Genomic DNA, 18,933 nt, shown 5'->3' on the forward strand with positions numbered 1-18,933 from the left:
AACACTCCTCAAGAAAATGGCATTCTTGAACAGAAGAACCGAAGTGTGATCGAGATGGCGCGCACCATGATGGAGCACCGACAGACACCTCAGTTTCTGTGGGCCGAGACTGTGGCTACTGCAGTCCACATCCTTAACCGATCTCCCACTTCGGCCGTTGATGGGATGACACCTTTTGAGGCCTACTTTGGGACTAAGCCCGATGTTTCTTATTTTAAGGTTTTTGGGTGTGATGCCTATGTTTACATTCCCAAGGCCCATCGTGATAAATTTGAAGCCGCTTCCCAAAGACAGGTGTTTGTTGGCTACAGCTCTCAATCCCAAGGCTATCGTTTGTATAATCCCGTCAAGCGGGATGTGTATACTAGTCAAGATGTGCGGTTCGGGGAGGTTCCGGCCATAACAGCGGGTGAGGAGCATCCCGTTCTTGGAGATCCAAGGGAGAGTTGGGCTCCCGCGACAGTTCCTTTGGAGCCCGTGCCTTTTGATTCTGATTCTGTTTCTGATACAGAGTCTACTATTCCACCAGTCACCCCCGAGGAGTTACCACCGGTGGATATCCCAGAGTCTTCAGCTGATGGAGAGAGACGAGGAGAGGTCCGGCCTCCTCCTCGTTGGGCCTATGACACACTCCGTGATTTAGGGATCGAGGGGGTCCCTGAGGAGTGGGGACCGCAGGATGGTCCGCGGCGGTCACGGAGACACCAGGCACATTCTACGGAGCTTGTTTGCTCTAACTATTGTTTGATGACCCGTGTTATGCAGGATCGAGAGCCCACCTCCGTGAAGGAGGCTTTACAGTCCGCACCATGGAAGAAAGCTATGGAAGCCGAGTTGGAGGCTATTGAGAGGAATGGCACTTGGTCACTCGTGCCACGCCCCCCGAATAAGAAGGTGATTGGCGTCAAATGGGTCTTCAAGACCAAGTACCTTAGTGATGGTTCTTTGGACAAGCACAAGGCTCGCCTTGTTGCTAAAGGTTTTGCACAACACCCAGGGATTGATTGTCATGACACTTTTGCCCCCACTGCTCGTATGGCGACTATTCGAGCTGTTCTTGCCTTGGCTGGCCATAGGAGATGGCCTATCTACCAATTGGATGTGAAGTCGGCCTTCCTCAATGGTGATTTGAAGGAAGAGATCTATGTCAAGCAGCCTCCTGGCTTTGGATCTTCAAATGGAAAAGTCTACAGGTTGAAGAAGGCCTTATATGGCCTCAAGCAGGCTCCACGTGCATGGAACGAGAAGATTGATTCGTTCCTTCAGTCACAGTTGGGATATCGGCGTTTCAAGGCCGATTCACAGCTTCATATACACACTTCCGAGGCTGGTTGTGTGCTTTTTGTGTTGTGTGTTGATGATTTGATTGTCACAGGTGATCATGCACAGAAGGTCAAAGAGACGAAGGCAGCTTTACATCAGACGTTCGAGATGACGGACTTGGGTCTACTCCATTTCTTTTTGGGCCATGAGATTTATCAGTCTCAGAGGGGGATCTTCATCTCTCAATAGAGATATATACAGGAGCTCTTGGTTTCTTTTGCGATGGAGGATTGTCGGACCCTTTCTACTCCTATGGATCCGAACTGGAAGGCCACTTTCCATTCAGCTTCTCCCCTGGCGGATGCATCCCGCTATCGTCAGTTGATTGGATCATTGATTTGGCTCCTCAACACTTGTGTTGATCTTTGTTTTGCTGTTGGGCTCTTGGTGGGGTTCATGAGTGAACCTCAGACGGTGCATTGGCAGGCTGCCCAGAGGATACTTCGGTATTTGAGGGGGACGTCTGATTTAGGAATTCATTATCCAGCAGACACAGGTGGTTCAGATCTTATTCTTGCAGGATGGAGCGACTCGGATTGGGCCGGTGATGTGGACCACAGGCAGTCTACTACAGGTTATTGTTTTACCTTGGGTGCAGGTGTTATATCATGGAGTAGCAAGAAGCAGCCCACGGTAGCCTTTTCGTCTACTGAGGCGAAGTATCGGGCCGCATCTTCCACCACATATAAGGCTGTGTGGCTTCGAAGATTGTTGGAGGAGCTTGGCTGCCCCCAGACTCGTCCTACTTTGCTGCAGTGCGACAATGAGAGTTGCATTGCCTTGGCACGGAATCCTGTTTTTCATGCCCGGACAAAGCACATAGAGATCCAGTACCACTTTATCAGAGAGAAGCTTCTGGATGAGACCATCACCGTGGAGTACTGCAAGACGGAGGACAATCTTGCAGATTTGTTTAGGAAGGCACTTCCCCAGGCTCTACTTCGAAGACATGCCAGATCCCTCAGTCTTTTGCCCCGCCCAGGCTCTGAGAGGGGGTGTTAGAGATCAGTCGCCTGGTTGAACTGTAGCCAGGCTGTACAGTCGGACTGCCACGTGGCAGTCCGACCTGGTACAGTACAGTCGGCTCCGACAGGCAGTTATTTGGCACCCAGTTCTTACGCTATTTATAGCCGTGATTTCCAGCAGTCTCATACACTCTTCTGCTCGCAAATTACAGACTGGAGGCTCGCACAGATTCCGTCTCTGTTCGCAGATTTCAAACAGGAGATCGTGCAGACTGCAGCGGACTTCGAGATGAACAACAGGTTGCATCGTCGAGGTGGAGACACGCAGTCCAGCGCACTGCGCCCGTGTATATATCTGCATATCTTTGTATACAGTACACTTTATACAGAAGATCTTCATCTTCCACTGTCTCTTTTCTCTGCGTTCTCTCTCTCTCTCAATCCTACGCTTCCGCACCGCTGCACTCTAACACTTATCCCCATTACACACCTCATCCATCTCCTAGCATTGCAACTCCTCTTGCAATGTGCAAGAAAACCTTCACAGATAAGACTCGTTTTAACATGTCTATCAAATTTCACTACTTGGTCGAACTTCTTGCAGCAAGTGCTTGAATTTCAAGGATTTTGGAGCCTCATCATTGGTCTAGAGCCTATGTCAAACCCTTAATTAGCTCACTCTAACCACATTCATCAATGGAAAGCTTGCAAAGTCAATGTTGAGTTAAGGGTTGCCTAAGTTCCACTCTCGATTACAGTAATTTCCCCTCACCTCTGAGCGTTGGAGTCATCTCATTGACCGTTATATGGCGTGAGTCACACTCAATGTATCAATCTTGATTTTGAGCTTTCGGAGTTTTCCATTAAGGAAGGGAATGATCTGAAAGTCAAGATCTACGATTACTTGCTGAGTTTGCCACTACTAGCTCTCCGAAGTCAAACGACGATCAGATTACACTCTTTTTGAATAAGCTACTTGAAAAATATTTCCATTTCATTTAGCACATTATCTCATTGCCCCGATCACCAACCTTCTATGAGTTGGAGTGTCAATCCTTGCATTACACAAGGCTACACAATCAAGTCCACAAGAAATCCCCCACATACTTAAAATTCAGAGAGGGGTCTCGTTGCCTCTTTGCAAGGGAAAACCAAAGTTGGCAAGAACCAACAAGATATGAAGGCAAGCCCAAACAAGAGCAACACCCCTTCCTCTAACGAAACCAAAGAAACAAAACCCATCTGATGACAACTCTGGAGTCCCTAAGAAAAATAAGTTTTGCACACACTGCAAGAGATGGGCCATGTGGATGAGTATCATACCAAGACCTAGGGTCTTCTTCATAATCCCAGTAGACCACTACGACTACCTCCACTTCTATAGAACAGTCCAGTGGAGCCATGCCTCTCATTGCTAAACCATCTGCTCCCTCTGCCTCAGTGGCTACTAGACATGTGACACGCGGACAACCTCAACAACCTATATCTTTCAGTACTCCTGAAGGATTAGCAGACTGGTCTGCTAGCTCCCCACACACTGCACTCTTTGCATCCATTCCTAGGTCATCCTCTACAACTTCATCTAGGACCACTTCTCCACCTCATCGGGCATTTCATTGGCAATGACCTACCGATGGACATACACGATGGTGACCCTATCTTTAGATTTTCCTTCTTTAGTCTTCTATTGCATTCACTTCCATATACACACTCATTGCATTATTCTTTCATTTAGCTTACTTTTCCATTTTATTTTACTTTGGAGCATCTCACTACTAACCTTTGTGCTTGCAGATTTCTGATCTCTCTTACAGGGTTTTTGTATTTCAATGTAGAGCTAACATGTAGTTTTGCACCGGTCCTTCCTAGGTTGGAGACATGGGATACACAAAAGCACCAATGGGACTAGCTCCTCCCAAGTGAGTCTCTCCCATCTACAAGAAGTGAGAAGACTGGTATAGAACACATTATATGTCAATGACGGAAGATGTGAGAGAAGTGTCATATCTAGATCCTCTAACAAAATGTTTGTACCAAGGCATGTTAGTTCATCCCGAATCTCCTCTATCCTGTGGACGTGATCCTCATTGTTGGGGATCTGCGACAAAAAGTTTTCATAGCTTCAACTCAAGAGATAATTGATGCCCAAATGTCTAGATCCAGCGTTGCAGATACATTTAACATGTACAAGCACAACAACTGCACAACTCAAAAAGACAAAATGGTAGCCTCTTGCATTCAGCTGATCCCATAACACTACCAAATCCAAGGTCACACCATCACAGGGATCCACGATAGATCAAGGTAGAGGGACAATAACAAAGTCCCAAAGGTCATAGGTGTCAAGAAGTGACTCCATTCAGCACGACCGTAGAGGGCAGTTCATCCCATCTAGCTTGTCGGATGCAAGTAGAGAGTGTACGACTAGCACTTTCTTAAGAGATGCCATCAATGCCCATCCGGGACTGAAAGCCTTGGAAGAATATAGCGGGAAAGAGAGATAGGACGTTGGTCACTCTAAATTACCTTGAACCACATGATCCCCCAAAGCATAGACATCAGCCATAGATGTCCTTCGATAAGTATCTGCAAGAAAACAAAGAAGATGCTTCCACTAGAATGAAAGCAACCAGTTAGAGGTGTCCTCAGAGTAATCGGGGTCCATCAGCCATGGTACAGAGGAAGACTAACTTGGGCAAGGTAAACATGAAGTATTAGATGCTGAAAAGAACACGCAATGCCATTTAGAGAGATGGAGCAATAAAGGTAGAGCAAAACAAGTCTTCAATCTGTAGATTTAGCCAAGGGCTGGTCAAGAACCAGGAGTGCCCAAAAATGGAATCCCTGCAATAAAAGCAAATCCACCCTACTTCTGGCCTGAAAAAGAGGCTGCCCAGACTAAATATGATGTCACCCAAGTCAAAGAAACCTGTCCAGTGTGAAACACAGCAAAGCTGCCCACTTATCCAGCCTGTAAGCTGCCACCCAGGTCTGAAATATGGCCCCGTGGTCCAAATAATGGTTGCCTGGGCTGAAAAGATGGCCACCTATTGAGCTGAGCATCCCTGCAGTAAAACTCAGGTCTGAGAGCAACTGTTCCTGCACAGGAAATACTGCCTAGTGCAGAAGAACACAGATACATCTGGAATGCAGCAAGAACAGGTCAGGACTACATAAAATGCAGCCAGACAGGGGGCTGTCCTTGCAAAATGCAGGATGGGAAGGGCAGTATTAAGGCCACCTAGCATTGATAGGCTTCCCCTGATGCAAGATGCAACCTGTCCCTGCAAAATGCAGGCTGAAATGGTCAGTAAAAAGGCCATCCAACACTGGTCTGCTTTTGGTGGTTAAAAGTAGTTAGTTTTGAGGGATTAAAAAATAGGTACTTTAGGCTTTTGACATATTAGCAATGGTGGTCACTCAAAATATAAGTTTACTAAAGAAACAAGCTTAGATTTCAAAAGCATATGATAAGGAAGCCCACTATGTTTGATTACTAGCATAGGTACCAGCACCGTAATCAGTGCATATTTCACTCACAGCTCTATCTCTCTCTACTCTCCACCCTCAAGCTCTCATGAGTCATTTTAGCATTTTCACCTCTCACTCTCTCTCTCTCTCTCTCTCTCTCTCTCTCTCTCTCTCTCTCTCTCATGTGGCTCTGATACCATCTAAGAGTGTGCAACAGAGAGGAAAGTCATCAAGAAGAGGAGACAAAGAGAGAATGCAAGAGCGAGAAGGAACAATGTGATTGCAATGGCTGAAGGTATAAGGCTGCAACAATCAGCCCCAACACGCAGTTCGACACGTCAATGTGGGCGCCAAATGGTAGCAAGGGGGATGAGAGAATGAGAGCTGGCTAATTATGAAGGATCAATGATAGATAATGAGAGTGGGAGGGCAAGCCACCTATATATAGGCAAACTATGGCCACGATTGGCAATAGAGTGATCACGCCAAAAATGTGGGCACCCAAGACAACCAAAAGTGCCCAAACAAAAATGCATTGATGTGCACTCCATCTAAAGTGCCTAAAGCACATAAAATGACAAACAAATACAATGTCAGAGCTCTTAATGTCCTCGCCTAACTCACACCAACACTCATAGGCAAGGGAGAACCACACAAGGCAAACGACTGCTAATGATAATTGCAACAAAAGAGTTATTGCCATGACCTCTGACGTAATCGCCTTCCTTGCATTCTGAACTTGCATCTACAATAGCCAAAGCTTATTGACATGCTTCCGCATGGAAGTGGACTCAAACAAGTTTAACATCCACATTTGTAACTCCAGGGACACCCACTTCATCATGGTCATCAAATTGTACAACTAATCCAATTCAAGCCATCTCTCCCAAGCAATGATCAAATGCTCAATGTGGGCTATCACTACCGGAGTGTGAGAGAAATAAGAACGATCAAATGTGGGCATTTAATTTGTCCCAATGTGCGTGTACCTTCACCAACTAAGCTTTCTCATCAAAAGAAAACTTTGATACATCACATGCTGTAGGATAGTCTATGGCCTCGATCACGAGCTCTGCCAAATCATAGGACTCCAAGATGGCAAGCATCATTACCCGCTAGATGTGCTAATTCTCCCCATCGAGCTTCTGATCTTGAGGGAGAGCTAGTAACATGGGGACCTTACGGTCCATAACAATTTGAAACTCCACGTCAAGCTCAGAAGACATTGTCACCTAAATAACCTACACAAATACAAGAGTAGCATCCTCTGACTCCAAAAACACAGCCTGCTACGGCTTCCTCCACTCATCCGGAACCTATTTCAATCGCGGGACAAGCAATGAAAACTTAAAATCTACAGCAAGAGGCTGAAAACCAGTCTTTTTACCTTCAGAAACAGCAAAAACCTGCAAAGCATCAGCAACTTTGCTCCTTTGCCATGCTTCTCCGCTCGTCTCAACCTTGTGTCAATGCATAACCCTCCCACTCGCCCTCAAATGTTGAAAACGCAGCCTTTTGTTGGCTAAAATCTCCTCTTTATGTCTGACCACGATCAATCAACCCTTCTACGCTGCTCTAATACCATATCAAAGTGCAACCAATGCAAAAGCATATGACCAAATAGAAAGGAAATAAATAGGAGAGAAGGGGGAGAGAGAAAGAGAGAATGGAACGCAGATATCTATAGTTAATGACTTTTGAATGAAGGAAGCAGATACGTACAATGGGCTATCAAATGTATCTCCACCGAGGATATCTCTCCACCTGCAAAACTCAAGAGGGATTGACCAAGGGCAGGCTAGCCATATATAGACAATTAAAAATAGAAAAAAATGAGCAGGTCATCCAGTAAAAACTGGCCAACTGCTGCATAAAATAATCGCAGAAACAAAAAACAATTTAAAACTGCTACACAAATATGTTGCATGACACATGACAGCCTGCTGTCTGAGCTACTTAGCCTGTATGGCCTGCCCATCTGCCTCGAACTGCTGCAAATCAGTTGGTGACTGCATGAAGATGTCAGACCTCAACGTCAAACCTCAACCAGGAAACGTGTGAATCTGCCCAAGAGTAATAACTTTACTCTACTTGTGCCTATCCAAGGGATGACTAAATCTCTAACGACTTGGAACCACTCAAAGATTGGCAGAGTTATCAGCTTAGGATGGATCTCGCCCAGCTAGACACCACAAGAACATGGTTGGCACTAGTGTAGGAGCCAAAAATGAAGATGGATTTCTATAGAGAGCATCTTCGCCCTACTATAGATGATGGATTTATTTTCCGCCCAAGATATACAGACACCCACCTCTCACATGGGATCATGTGTGCTATTGGTCAACTACATACCTCTTCATACCAAATAGAGATTGAGGTTGGTAGATGATGCAGATCCATACCATGATAGGAGCACTCCGCATATGCCAAATATGTCAGCTAGAGCCAAAGATACAAGAGCACTATATTTACCCTTGCCGAGTTTACTACAAGATTTGACACCATTTCCGCTACTATCTAAAGATTAGTTTGGACCACTATCTAGAGTCATGGATTTTGTTGATTAGCGGTGCCTTGGCCTCTTGCTCCTTGAGATACAACACCTTTCAGGCACGCTCCTCAAAAATACAGCAATTCCAAGACATCGAGACATACCCAAAGGCAGCTCACAAATCTCTGCATGAGCGAGACTCAAGGTTTCAGCGAAATCACAACCTTAGTTATCTACACATATAGGAGGGATATTGATTGATCGAGCCACCCATGGCCTACCTGATCTAGATGTTCTAGACCCTGACACAGGCGCCAATGGCACTTCCATAGGTAGATACAAGAGATTATTGCTACATTTTCATTTACTATTCTTTCCAAATAGTCATACCATCATACAAATGATTGTAACTCATGGTGTCATAGGTCATTTTGGCCTTTCGCAATTGTTGATATATCATCTCTCTTTCTCTCTCTCTTTTTTTTTTCGTAATGGATGTTATATTTATAAAGTATTAAACAACAAAAGAGTTACAAAAGTCATGGCAAAGACGCAGAGGAAATTGCCATATGCTAGGGAAGTAAGTCCTCCCAAGGGAGTAAGTCAAAGTGCCGAAAGAGATCTATTTGCCAATGCAAGAGACCTTTAAGCCTACCAATATGTCCCTGAACATTAGAGGCTGAATAAAAAAGAAAAGCATTCAGAATGGTCCAATTGTGCCAATAGCCCCAGTATCTAAGAAAGTAAAACAAGATCTTCATATGCGACTATGCCGGTGTGGGGTATTTGGGCCGCACAAAAACCCAATCAAAAGGGCTTAGCGAGAAACCAACCACTGCTCGTCAAACCGCTGACAAGAGTGACCAGATTTTCTTAGCGAGAGGGCAAGAAATAAATCGATGACGGGCCGATTCCACACTAGTGGTGCAAAAGAAACAATTGCCATTGGAGATTCGACGCTTGGAAAGGGCTAAAGCAAGAGGAAGACCACCAATCATCACCCTCCAAAGAAAGACCTTGCATTTGAACGGTGTCTTGTTCAACCAGCCCTCCATCACAATTACCTTCCACCATGACTGAGATTTACACAATCCCCATACAGTATTAGCTTTAGTAGCCAACCATTGATGATCTTTAATCAGAAGATGATATACCTGGTTAGCTGAGGCCTTTTCCAAATTCAGCCGGCCTGCAAGGTCCCAGTCCTGCCAAGGACGATTGGAAGCAAGGGCAAGAAAGGGTTGTCTGCTCTGGAGCACCATCAAAAGCTGTGGAGAACCAATTTCCAAGAACATACCAGATTAGCAAGCAGGGATGATGGACTAGAAAACCGAGAGTCTGCATTAAGAACATGCCACCAGGAGCTCCGAATTTGGGTATTACCATGCATAAGCCCGTGATCCTCAAGAAAATAACAGTATATAAAGACCCACGACTGATGATCCAAGCACATGGCACGAAAAAGAGACCAACGGAGTGCCAACATATGAGTTTCGGCATCCAAAATAACCCCACCACCCATGCGTTTGGGGGTACATCTCTCTCTCTCTCTCTCTCTCTCTCTCTCTCTCTCTCTCTCTCTCTCTCTCCATCAAAGACCAGTACCTCCCCTCCCCTTTTTGGACTCCATGTCTTGGACCACCCCATGATAGATTTCCACCCCATGACAAATTTTCTTGCTTCAAGGAGGGTACATTGTTTCTAGAGAGTCATATTGATCAAGGTGGGATCCTTCAAGTCAATAGAAGGATCATCAAGAGATCATTTTCTACACTCTAGTAGACTATACCACAAAGACAAGATAGGAAAAGACAAAGACAGTAAATTGTATGAATTGGGAATGCCCCTCTTAGTGATTGAAAGTAGGAGTGGAAACCTTAGCTTTTGAAACCCTTGTAACTCAAAGTGAACTGAAAAAAGTAAGAGAGTGGTCCAACCTTCTACATCGCGAGAAAGACCTTCTAAATATTGGATTTATCGAGAGAACTTGAGAAACTATGTCAATGCCTATTGTGGATAACTATGCCCAGTTTCAAGAAAAAATTTAGTGGGAGGTTGGAAGGATAGAGATTGTGATCATAGTTAGATTTTCATTATTGTTCTCTAGTCGAGACGACATGGTCAGATATACTCGTTTTTTTGTCTCAAAGGCCATTTTGGCTTCTTTGGAGACGTAAATGCATACACATCTCTCTCGACCTTGAGCTCGACCTCTGAACCTAGCTTACATTTGAAATGACTTAATCTCCAGACTTCACTGGTTTTGAATCATGTAAATAATTTCATTGCTGTGATACAATCTTGACCATCGATAGCCTCATCATATGTAATTTATGCATGCATGTGTCGTACAGGTGCATATAAGTGCACATGCATCTGTGTACAACCGTGCCACATGCATGCCAGAGCCCACACGGTACACTTGAAAACCAGTCGAGTGTACCAACAGAGCATAACCTACCTTCTGCTTATATTATTCGTTGATGCTGAAGATTTGGAATTGTGAAAAACTTGACCTGAAAATCCTAAACATAAGGAGAAACCAGAACATGCGTGCAAACACTGTCGTAAACATCCAAGTGAATCAATCGCTTACCTTAAGCTGCTCAGCTAAGGGGTAAAGTAATATGCTTTTCACCGCCTAGAAACGAAACACTAATGACACGAAGGAGGAACCCAGATAATAACTGACCGAAAATGGAAGGGAGGAATGCGAGAGAGGCCAGGAGCAAAAGCATTGAGAGAGTGGCCGCTGGGGGGGCCGCCATAGCCAGAGCTTCGATCCGTGCTACCATCAGCAGCAAGGAGATAGTTGCAGCTTAGGAGATGATGGTGCCGAATCGCAGATGATGGAGAAGGAGCAAAAGAAGAAGAGGAGAGAGTATGACAGGAAAAGGACAAACAACCATGAATACATGATTGTCTGCAAGAGGGAGTTTGTTTTGGGTGACAGCTTCATGTGGGCTTCCATTATGTGCTTTCTTTTTTGTGTGTGGTCCCACACACAGACCACAGTAAACTCCATCATCAATTATAATAATGCTGATGATGACAATCATAACAGAGCTGGTTGGTCAACCATGAGATCATCATGCTATTGTGCTTGTGACATCATAGGGCTTTTCTTTCTTTATTCTAGCACCAAAACCAATCCTTGTGAACATAAGGAGTGGTAGGATAAAGGAGTGTTGGCCAAAAACCTTTTTCTTATCCAATGGAAAGAAGGAAGAGGTTGAAATAATGTGACTTGTTTCAAGAAAAATAACCAGTTCTACAAAATAAAATATCCAAAAAATAACCGATTTTCATCGAGATAAACTTGACTTTCAAGCATATATATGGAAATCCAATCAAGAAAAATACACTTAAGGATGGTTTTTTTTTAAATGTTGTGCCGCTAAAGTATCCACGTAAGTTTGTGTGGGTCTTGGGTTCAAGCCCGAGAGCACCTCAAGGCAGCCTACCTATATGGGGCATTGCATGGTACCCTAATCATAAAATCAAAAAAAAATTAAAGGAAAAAAAAGTGATTTTTGGTCTAGCAAGCTAAAACATTGCATGCAGCTCTCTTTTGCTCGTGCGAAAGGAAATTGTTGTCTCTCTTAGGTATACCCATGTACATTGCATGGTACCCTAATCACAATGGGATTGTACATTCCATTGTACCATAACCATGTGACCTCCATCACAACAAAAGAATCTTATGGTTTTTGGTATAGGAAGGTTATATGCAATGCACTTGGTTGCCATCTTACTTATAAAAAAACAATATTTTGTATGTTTTGGGTCTACCTGTGGGGCATTGCACGGTACTCTAATCATAGAAACACTTTACAAACAAAAGCATCTTGTTGTTATTGGTTTAGCAAGTCTATCGATTGCATTCGATACTCAATTTTCTTATGAAAGAGGAACCTTTGTCTCTTTGGGTTTTGTAAACAATGGGGATATATGGACATCTGTTTTTTTACATTTGAAGATTTACATCTCACTTGTGCTTGATGTTGGCACAATGGTGATTCCTAGCCACATGTTTTTTATATTTTGAAAATTACATTTATTTTTTGTAATCCAAAGCTTCTAGACTTCCTTTTCTAACACATGAGCTAGACTTGAGTCATTTTTTCCACAAAACTTTAATTAATGACCCTGTTATGGCACATCATCTTGTTATGTAACTAGATAGTATCCATGATGTTGAGCACTAACTTGGCGATAACCAAGATGCTAGCTCTCTCAAAAGACAATCATGAGAACCTCTTGAAGCTTTCTCATTTTCACCCAAAGCAAGCCAGACAACCAAGAGTCAATCAAGAGAACCTCTTGAAGCTTTCTCATATTTTATCCAACACAAGCCAAACAAGCAAGAGTCACACATGTTAGAGGCTACTCAAGTTTGTACCACTTGACTACTTACCTACACTTTAACAATGCAATGTAATCATGGCCCCAAATGAGGAATCGGTACGCACTAGGGTTCTTAGTTTAGAGATTCAAAAGTATGTATAGAAACAAGACTCGATTATAATTGCGTGACTTGATTTTTGAGTAGAGTGGGAAGAATTAGTGAAGATGGTGGAGAAATCACCAATGTGAATTCATTGTATGGTAGGTTAACAAGGGCCTCCTAGGAGGCTCCCATGGGGCCTTAGTTGGAGCTAGGTAGGTGCCCCAAATCGATGATATGTAAGTATTCCTTCACATATTCGATAAGATTACAAAGGTCAATATAGGTAGATTACGATTGGTAGGCCAATTAGTTCAAGTGGAAGATAAGTCCAGTTGGACTAACCAAATGCATCTATGAGGACTAGACAACCTCCAACATTTTATAAACATCTAGTGCCCCCCTCTAAGATATCACAAGTATAGCACTTAACATGTAATCCTCCATCTAGAATATGTCCAAATCACCATCAAAGCTCATAAGAGCACATGAATGGATAGATTGATTAAGCTTAGTTGCATCCATGGTTAAGTAAAACAAAAATTCCTTTTACCTCCTATTCTCTCTCTTGTGCTTGTGTCCATTGTTATATTTTCTTGTGTCATGTTCTTTTTCATTATTGTGGATAGTTGCTCCCCATGTGAACTTTGGAAGTGCCTTGACATAACAAGGAACCAAGGGTTGGAGGTCATTTGCTTTGAGTGATCTATTTATGTTTATATTTATTTGGAAGTGCCTTGACATATCAAGGAACCAAGGGTTGGAGGTCATTTGCTTTGAATGATCTATTTATGTTTATATTTATTTATGAAGTATGCATGTACTAAAAAAATGTCACATCAATATGTAAAGCTCTTCTCTCATATGGCAAGTTTGTGAAGTCTTATTTCTTACCTATTTTAATAGTTCCTTTTTTAGAGGGATTGCTATTTCCAAACTAAAACCTATGAGTTGGTTATCTAGGGTGTATTTAGGTTTATTCTTTTAATATAAAGTGAAAATATTAAAGGTACTATTACTCCAAAAACCATTGCTAGCAAGTAATGTTATACATCTAAATAGCCAAATCTTTGATATTAGTAGCCATTCTAGCTTTCAAAGGTAGCTTATGTAAAACCAAAATATTGTTTCTAGATTGATATGCTGCACCTAGTTTGCAAGATCAAACCAAATAAATGTGTTTGAGTCACATTTTCCCTTCAAATTGTGTGGTTGAATGAGTATCATTGGAACTTTGAATATGAGAGTCATGACAATTTTGAGAATGTAATTCCAAGTACTTTTGCTAGTATAAGTACTTGAGATAGCAATAGCTTACATCGATCTATACTTGATCATGCTTTTTTAAGACATTATTCATGTTTCTTAAAGAATAGATAAAATAAGAGGATGAAAAATTTTAGCTTGGGATTTTTTGCTTGATAAATGCCCATGTCACTCTTTTGGGATTTTGAGTTTGGGGTTTTAGCTTGATTAATGCACATATCAGTCCTAAAGCTAGGTGGGAAATTATCTTATGCAAGCAAATGGTATTATTTCTCTTTCTTTTTACGATTAGAACTACAATGTGTTCGCTAATCATCACTCACACACTCACACACACGCATGCACGCACACCTCTCTCTCTCTCTCTCTCTCTCTCTCTCTCTCTCTCTCTCTCTCTCTCTCTCTCTCTCTCTCTCTCTCTCTCTCTCTTACATGTGTCTCTCTTTGATACATCTAAGAAGATATTATAGGAGCCAAAGCTATAGATGGAGAAGACCTCCCTTGACATAGGGAAAGTCACAAACTATGGGAGATACCTTGTAGATGAAAGGTGAGAAGAATCGAAGCTTGCTTGGAAGAGCTATGGCAGGAGAGCAAGAGCAAGAAAGAGAGAGACACAAAATGGGAACTCCAATAGTCACAATGTGTGACTGGGCCTTCCTTTATTCAAACTGTCACTAAAAGAATAAAGAATAAAGTGACGGTGATGGGCGCTCGCCACTTGCACTGTGCAGTGGCGGGTACTGTCAATGTAGTAATACACAGGCGGCGAGGCAAAGGTGCCTTTACCCCCAACATCCTCCCACTTACAGGCAAATCTACCCCAGTGAGGAGTGAAAAGAAAAAGAAAAAGACTGTACAATGTACACATGTACAACATGATGAGGAAAAACGTCATCTCATCCAACGCCCATCAATCTCTTGAGAAAGGCAAAGCACTCAATAGTGAGGCTTTTCGTGAGAAGATATGCAGGATTTTCGTCAGTGGAGATCTTGATAAGGTCAACAGACTTGTCCTCCATGACCCCATGTATGAAGTGATATCTCACCTCAATGTATTTCGTCTTCACATATGGAAGACCGAATTCTTGGCTAGTTGAATAGCACTCATAGAATTCGAATGCAGCATAGGTATAGCATCAATCCCAAGGTCATGAACCAAATGACCCAACCATATGGCCTCCTTGCAAGCCTTAGTGGCTGCAACATACTCGGCCTCAGTGGTAGATAGAAGCGTATACTTCTAAACCTTGGACATCCAAGAGACAGCACCTCCAACATAGGTGAATACATAGCCAGAAGTGGACTTCCTACTATCTGCATGTCCTGCATAATCGGAATTTGTGTACCCCACAACTCATGTATCTTGGCTGCCATAGCAAATACACATATCTATTGTGCCCTTCAGCTATCTCATGATACCCTTCACGACATCACAATGCTTCTTGCCAGGTGTAGCCATATAGTGTGCCACAACACCAACTGCAAAGGCAATATCTGGACGAGTGGCTATCATGGCATACATCAAACTGCCCATGGCTAATGCATAAGGGATCTTGGCCATCTTGGCCCTCTACTCATCTGTATGCAGAAAATTGGCATGTGAAGCCTTCACATAAGAAGGTAATCGATAGCCAATAGGCTTTACGTCCTGCATGCGAAAACGCTTAAGGACTTTATGAATGTACTCTCCCTATGAGAGGTAGAGTAGTCATTGATGCCTATCGCGCTTAATGCACATACCAAGAATGTGAGAGGCATGTCCCAAATCCTTCATCTCAAAGCTCTTCTTCAGTTGAGATTTAAGAGGATCAAGCTCATAATGAGCTTTCCCTGTTATCAACATATCATCCACATAAAGTACTAAAATAAGCAATGAGTCATCACGAGCTTTCTTTATGTAAAGACATGGATCCATAGCACTCCTATTGTAGCCCTCTGACTACATAAAGGCATCAAACTTATGATACCACTCCCAATGTGCTTGTTTCAAGCCATAAAGACTTTTCTTCAATTTGCACACTAGGTGCTCCCTACTAGGTTCTACAAAGCCCTTAGGCTACTCCATGTATATCTCATCATGCAAATCCCCATGCAAGAATGCAGTCTTGACATCCATCTGATACATGTCCAAGTCAAGTTGCGCGACTAAGGCCAAAACCAAGCGTAGAGTGGTCATCTTGACCACTAGAGAAAAGACTTCATCAAAGTCAACTCCATGCTCATGTTTAAAACCCTTAGCAACAAGTCTTGCCTTATAAGCCAGTTTGGGGTTTCTAGGGGTACTTTTCAACTTATACACCCATTTGCATAGCAAAGTTTTCTTGCCCTTAGGCAATGCAACCAAATCTCAAGTCATACTCTTGTGCAGGGAGTCCATCTCAGATTGCATAGCCCTCTCCCAGAAGTGACTGTCACCCTTGCGCATAGCCTCATCATAGGTGAGAGGCTTTTTTGCATTTGTAACCAAGACATAATGCATCAAGGGCTCAAATATATCAGGCGGACGTCTATCTCTAGTAGACCATCTCATTGCAGGCTTTGCTGCCTGTCCAACACCCTGGCCAAATGTACCAACCGGTGCTGCAGCTGTCCCACTGGTTGTGCAGGAGCACGTGGCTCCTCCTGGAATATAACCCTACGTATCTCTACCACCTTCTCAGGTTGCTTATGTATCTTGTCTTCATGGAAGACTACATCATGGCTGCGGATGACTTTTCGCATGTGGATCCCATAGACGGTAACCCATCTCTCCTGCATCTCCATAGCCAATGAAAATGCATTTGGCACTCTTAGGATCCAGCTTACTACTCTTGTCCTTGGGCACATGGCAGTATGCCTCACATCCAAAGACACGTAGATGCGCATAAGACGGAGGTTTCCTAGTCTATACCTCCTCTGAAACCTAGAAATCTAAACCACTGGAAGGTGATCTGTTTATGATATGCACAACTGTACTGACTGCCTCAGCCCAAAAGCTATGTGGTAGGCTTGCATGGCTAAGCATACTACGTACACGCTCCTAGATGGTTCTATTCATCCGCTCAACCAAACCATTCTAGGGTGGGGTATAGAGGGTGGTCAACTGACGCTTAATACCCCTCTCATCACATAGCTACTCAAAGACACGTGACACATATTCTCCCCCATTGTCAGTCCTAAGGCATTTCAGCCTATGCCTACTCTGGTTCTCAACCAATGCAAGCCATCTCTGAAACATAACCAAGACATATGACTTAAGCTTAATGGGGTAAGCCCTGACTTTGTATGCGAAAAATCGTTAATGAACGTCACAAAATACTTTGCACCACCCATACTGATAGGGCATGGGCCCACACAGACATCCGAATGTACCAATGCTAGGGGCTCACTCATGCATGTCCTACCAAACTTCTTATGTGTACAGCATTTTCATTCCCTTCAAGGATATATGGCCCAAACGGGCATGCCAAAGAGATATGTGTGGGATGGAACCGATTGACAAAACATGGTCAACAGAGGACCCATCAACTACAAGAGGATAGAGACTACCAGCCTTGCCACCTCTAGCATGCACAAGTTTGCCACGGGTGATCTTCCAGGCAGAATCCCCAAATGAAACATGAAACCTAGCATCATTAAGCTACCCTGCAGACATAAGACTATGTGTAAACGCAGGTACATGACATACATCCTGTAATAGAAAAGTAATGCCAGTAGAGAACTGTAGCCGTACATCCCCAATGCCAACAATAGCAAGTGACATGGCATCACCCAAGCAAACTGAACCAGAGACAGTGCGGTAGGAGTGAAACCACCCACGGCATGGTGTAACATGAAATGAAGCACTAGAATCCAAAAGCCAACACTGCGCATACATAGAGTGAACCTTGGTCAACTGCATAGCATCACAAGAACTAGCTGCAAGTATGCACTCCCCATCGGAGTCATCAGTCTGTATGACATTTATCTCCTCGATTTTCACACTGGATTTTGCAGGTACCATGATGCAATCAAAGGAATTTTTCTGTATTTTGTCTTTCCCCTTCTCTTTGCGCTTCTCATTGTGCAACTCATGACCCTGTGGGCGTATATGACCCTTCTTGCCACAATGATGACATGTCACATTAGCATTTCTTCCACGATACTTGCTACACGACTTAGACCTAGACTTCTGCAAGTCTTTGCCATGGTCATTCTTTCCACCAGTACCACTCTGCCTCTAACAATCAAATCATGTAACACATGAGAAGCATCCAAGTTCTTACAATTAATCTCTTCTTGCAAAAGAGCACTCTCTACATTAGGCAAGTTCAAAATAGTAGTAGGAGCGCATAAGGCAGTGCAGAATACATCCCATGACTCACTGAGAGTCCCAAGCAAAAACAATGGAGTAACCTCATCATTGAAAGTAATGCCCTGTGAAGTCAAGTTCTTGAGAATAGCATGGAATTGGCTCAAATGAGCAGATATCATCATATTTCCCTTCATGCGCAGGTCCATAAGTTGCTTCAGCCAATACATCTGACTTACTAGACTTTTTTTGTCATAGAGATTATCGATTTTATCCCAAAGCTGCCAAGCACTCCATGCTTCCTCAACCACATTGTAATGCACCTGTTCAGTGAGAGACAAGATGAGGGTGGACTTGTATAACTCATCAAGCTCATCCCATTCTTCATTAGTCATAGTTAGAAGGAAGATTTAAATTAGGACTTTTTTTGTTTCTTGATACCCTTGTAACTATTGATGGTTCTATATGAGTTATTGACCTTATTCTGTTTCCTAGAGATATTTTCTTCTTTTTTTAATTATTATTTTTTTCAATTATTATAGATGAAATTTCTGGATCTGAATCACTTTCTGAACTACCCTCCTCAGTTTCATCTTCTTCTTCCTCACTATCACTTTATATTTAAAGGCAATCATGGATTGTCAATGCAAAACCAACATCAAACGAGCATAAAGAAGCATGTAACAACTAGACTGAC

General features: G+C 43.1%; 1 protein-coding gene across 6 annotated transcripts in view; it reads right to left on the reverse strand.

Moving 5' to 3' along the window:
• LOC148026223 (uncharacterized) overlaps positions 1-11,202 on the reverse strand; it is a 45,264-nt gene extending 34,062 nt beyond the window's left edge. Inside the window, exons 1-2 of one of the 6 annotated variants that reach the window (XM_087693502.1) lie at positions 10,943-11,202; positions 9,405-9,518 (exon numbers count right to left, since the gene is read on the reverse strand). Coding sequence is in view for 2 of the 6 variants with exons in the window: in XM_087693499.1 (XP_087549625.1) it covers positions 10,943-11,045 (103 nt within the window). In the remaining 4 variants the exon portion in view is untranslated. Of the gene's footprint in view, positions 1-9,404; positions 9,519-10,846 lie in introns of all 6 variants that reach the window. The other 5 variants (XM_087693504.1, XM_087693501.1, XM_087693499.1 and 2 more) reach the window with 5 other exon arrangements.
• Between the last annotated feature and the right edge of the window lie 7,731 nt (positions 11,203-18,933).

The sequence above is a fragment of the Lygodium microphyllum genome, chromosome 14 (assembly GCF_053477565.2).
Source record: "Lygodium microphyllum isolate KBCC chromosome 14, Lygodium_microphyllum_v1.1.10, whole genome shotgun sequence".
Classification (NCBI taxonomy): Eukaryota; Viridiplantae; Streptophyta; class Polypodiopsida; order Schizaeales; family Lygodiaceae; genus Lygodium; species Lygodium microphyllum.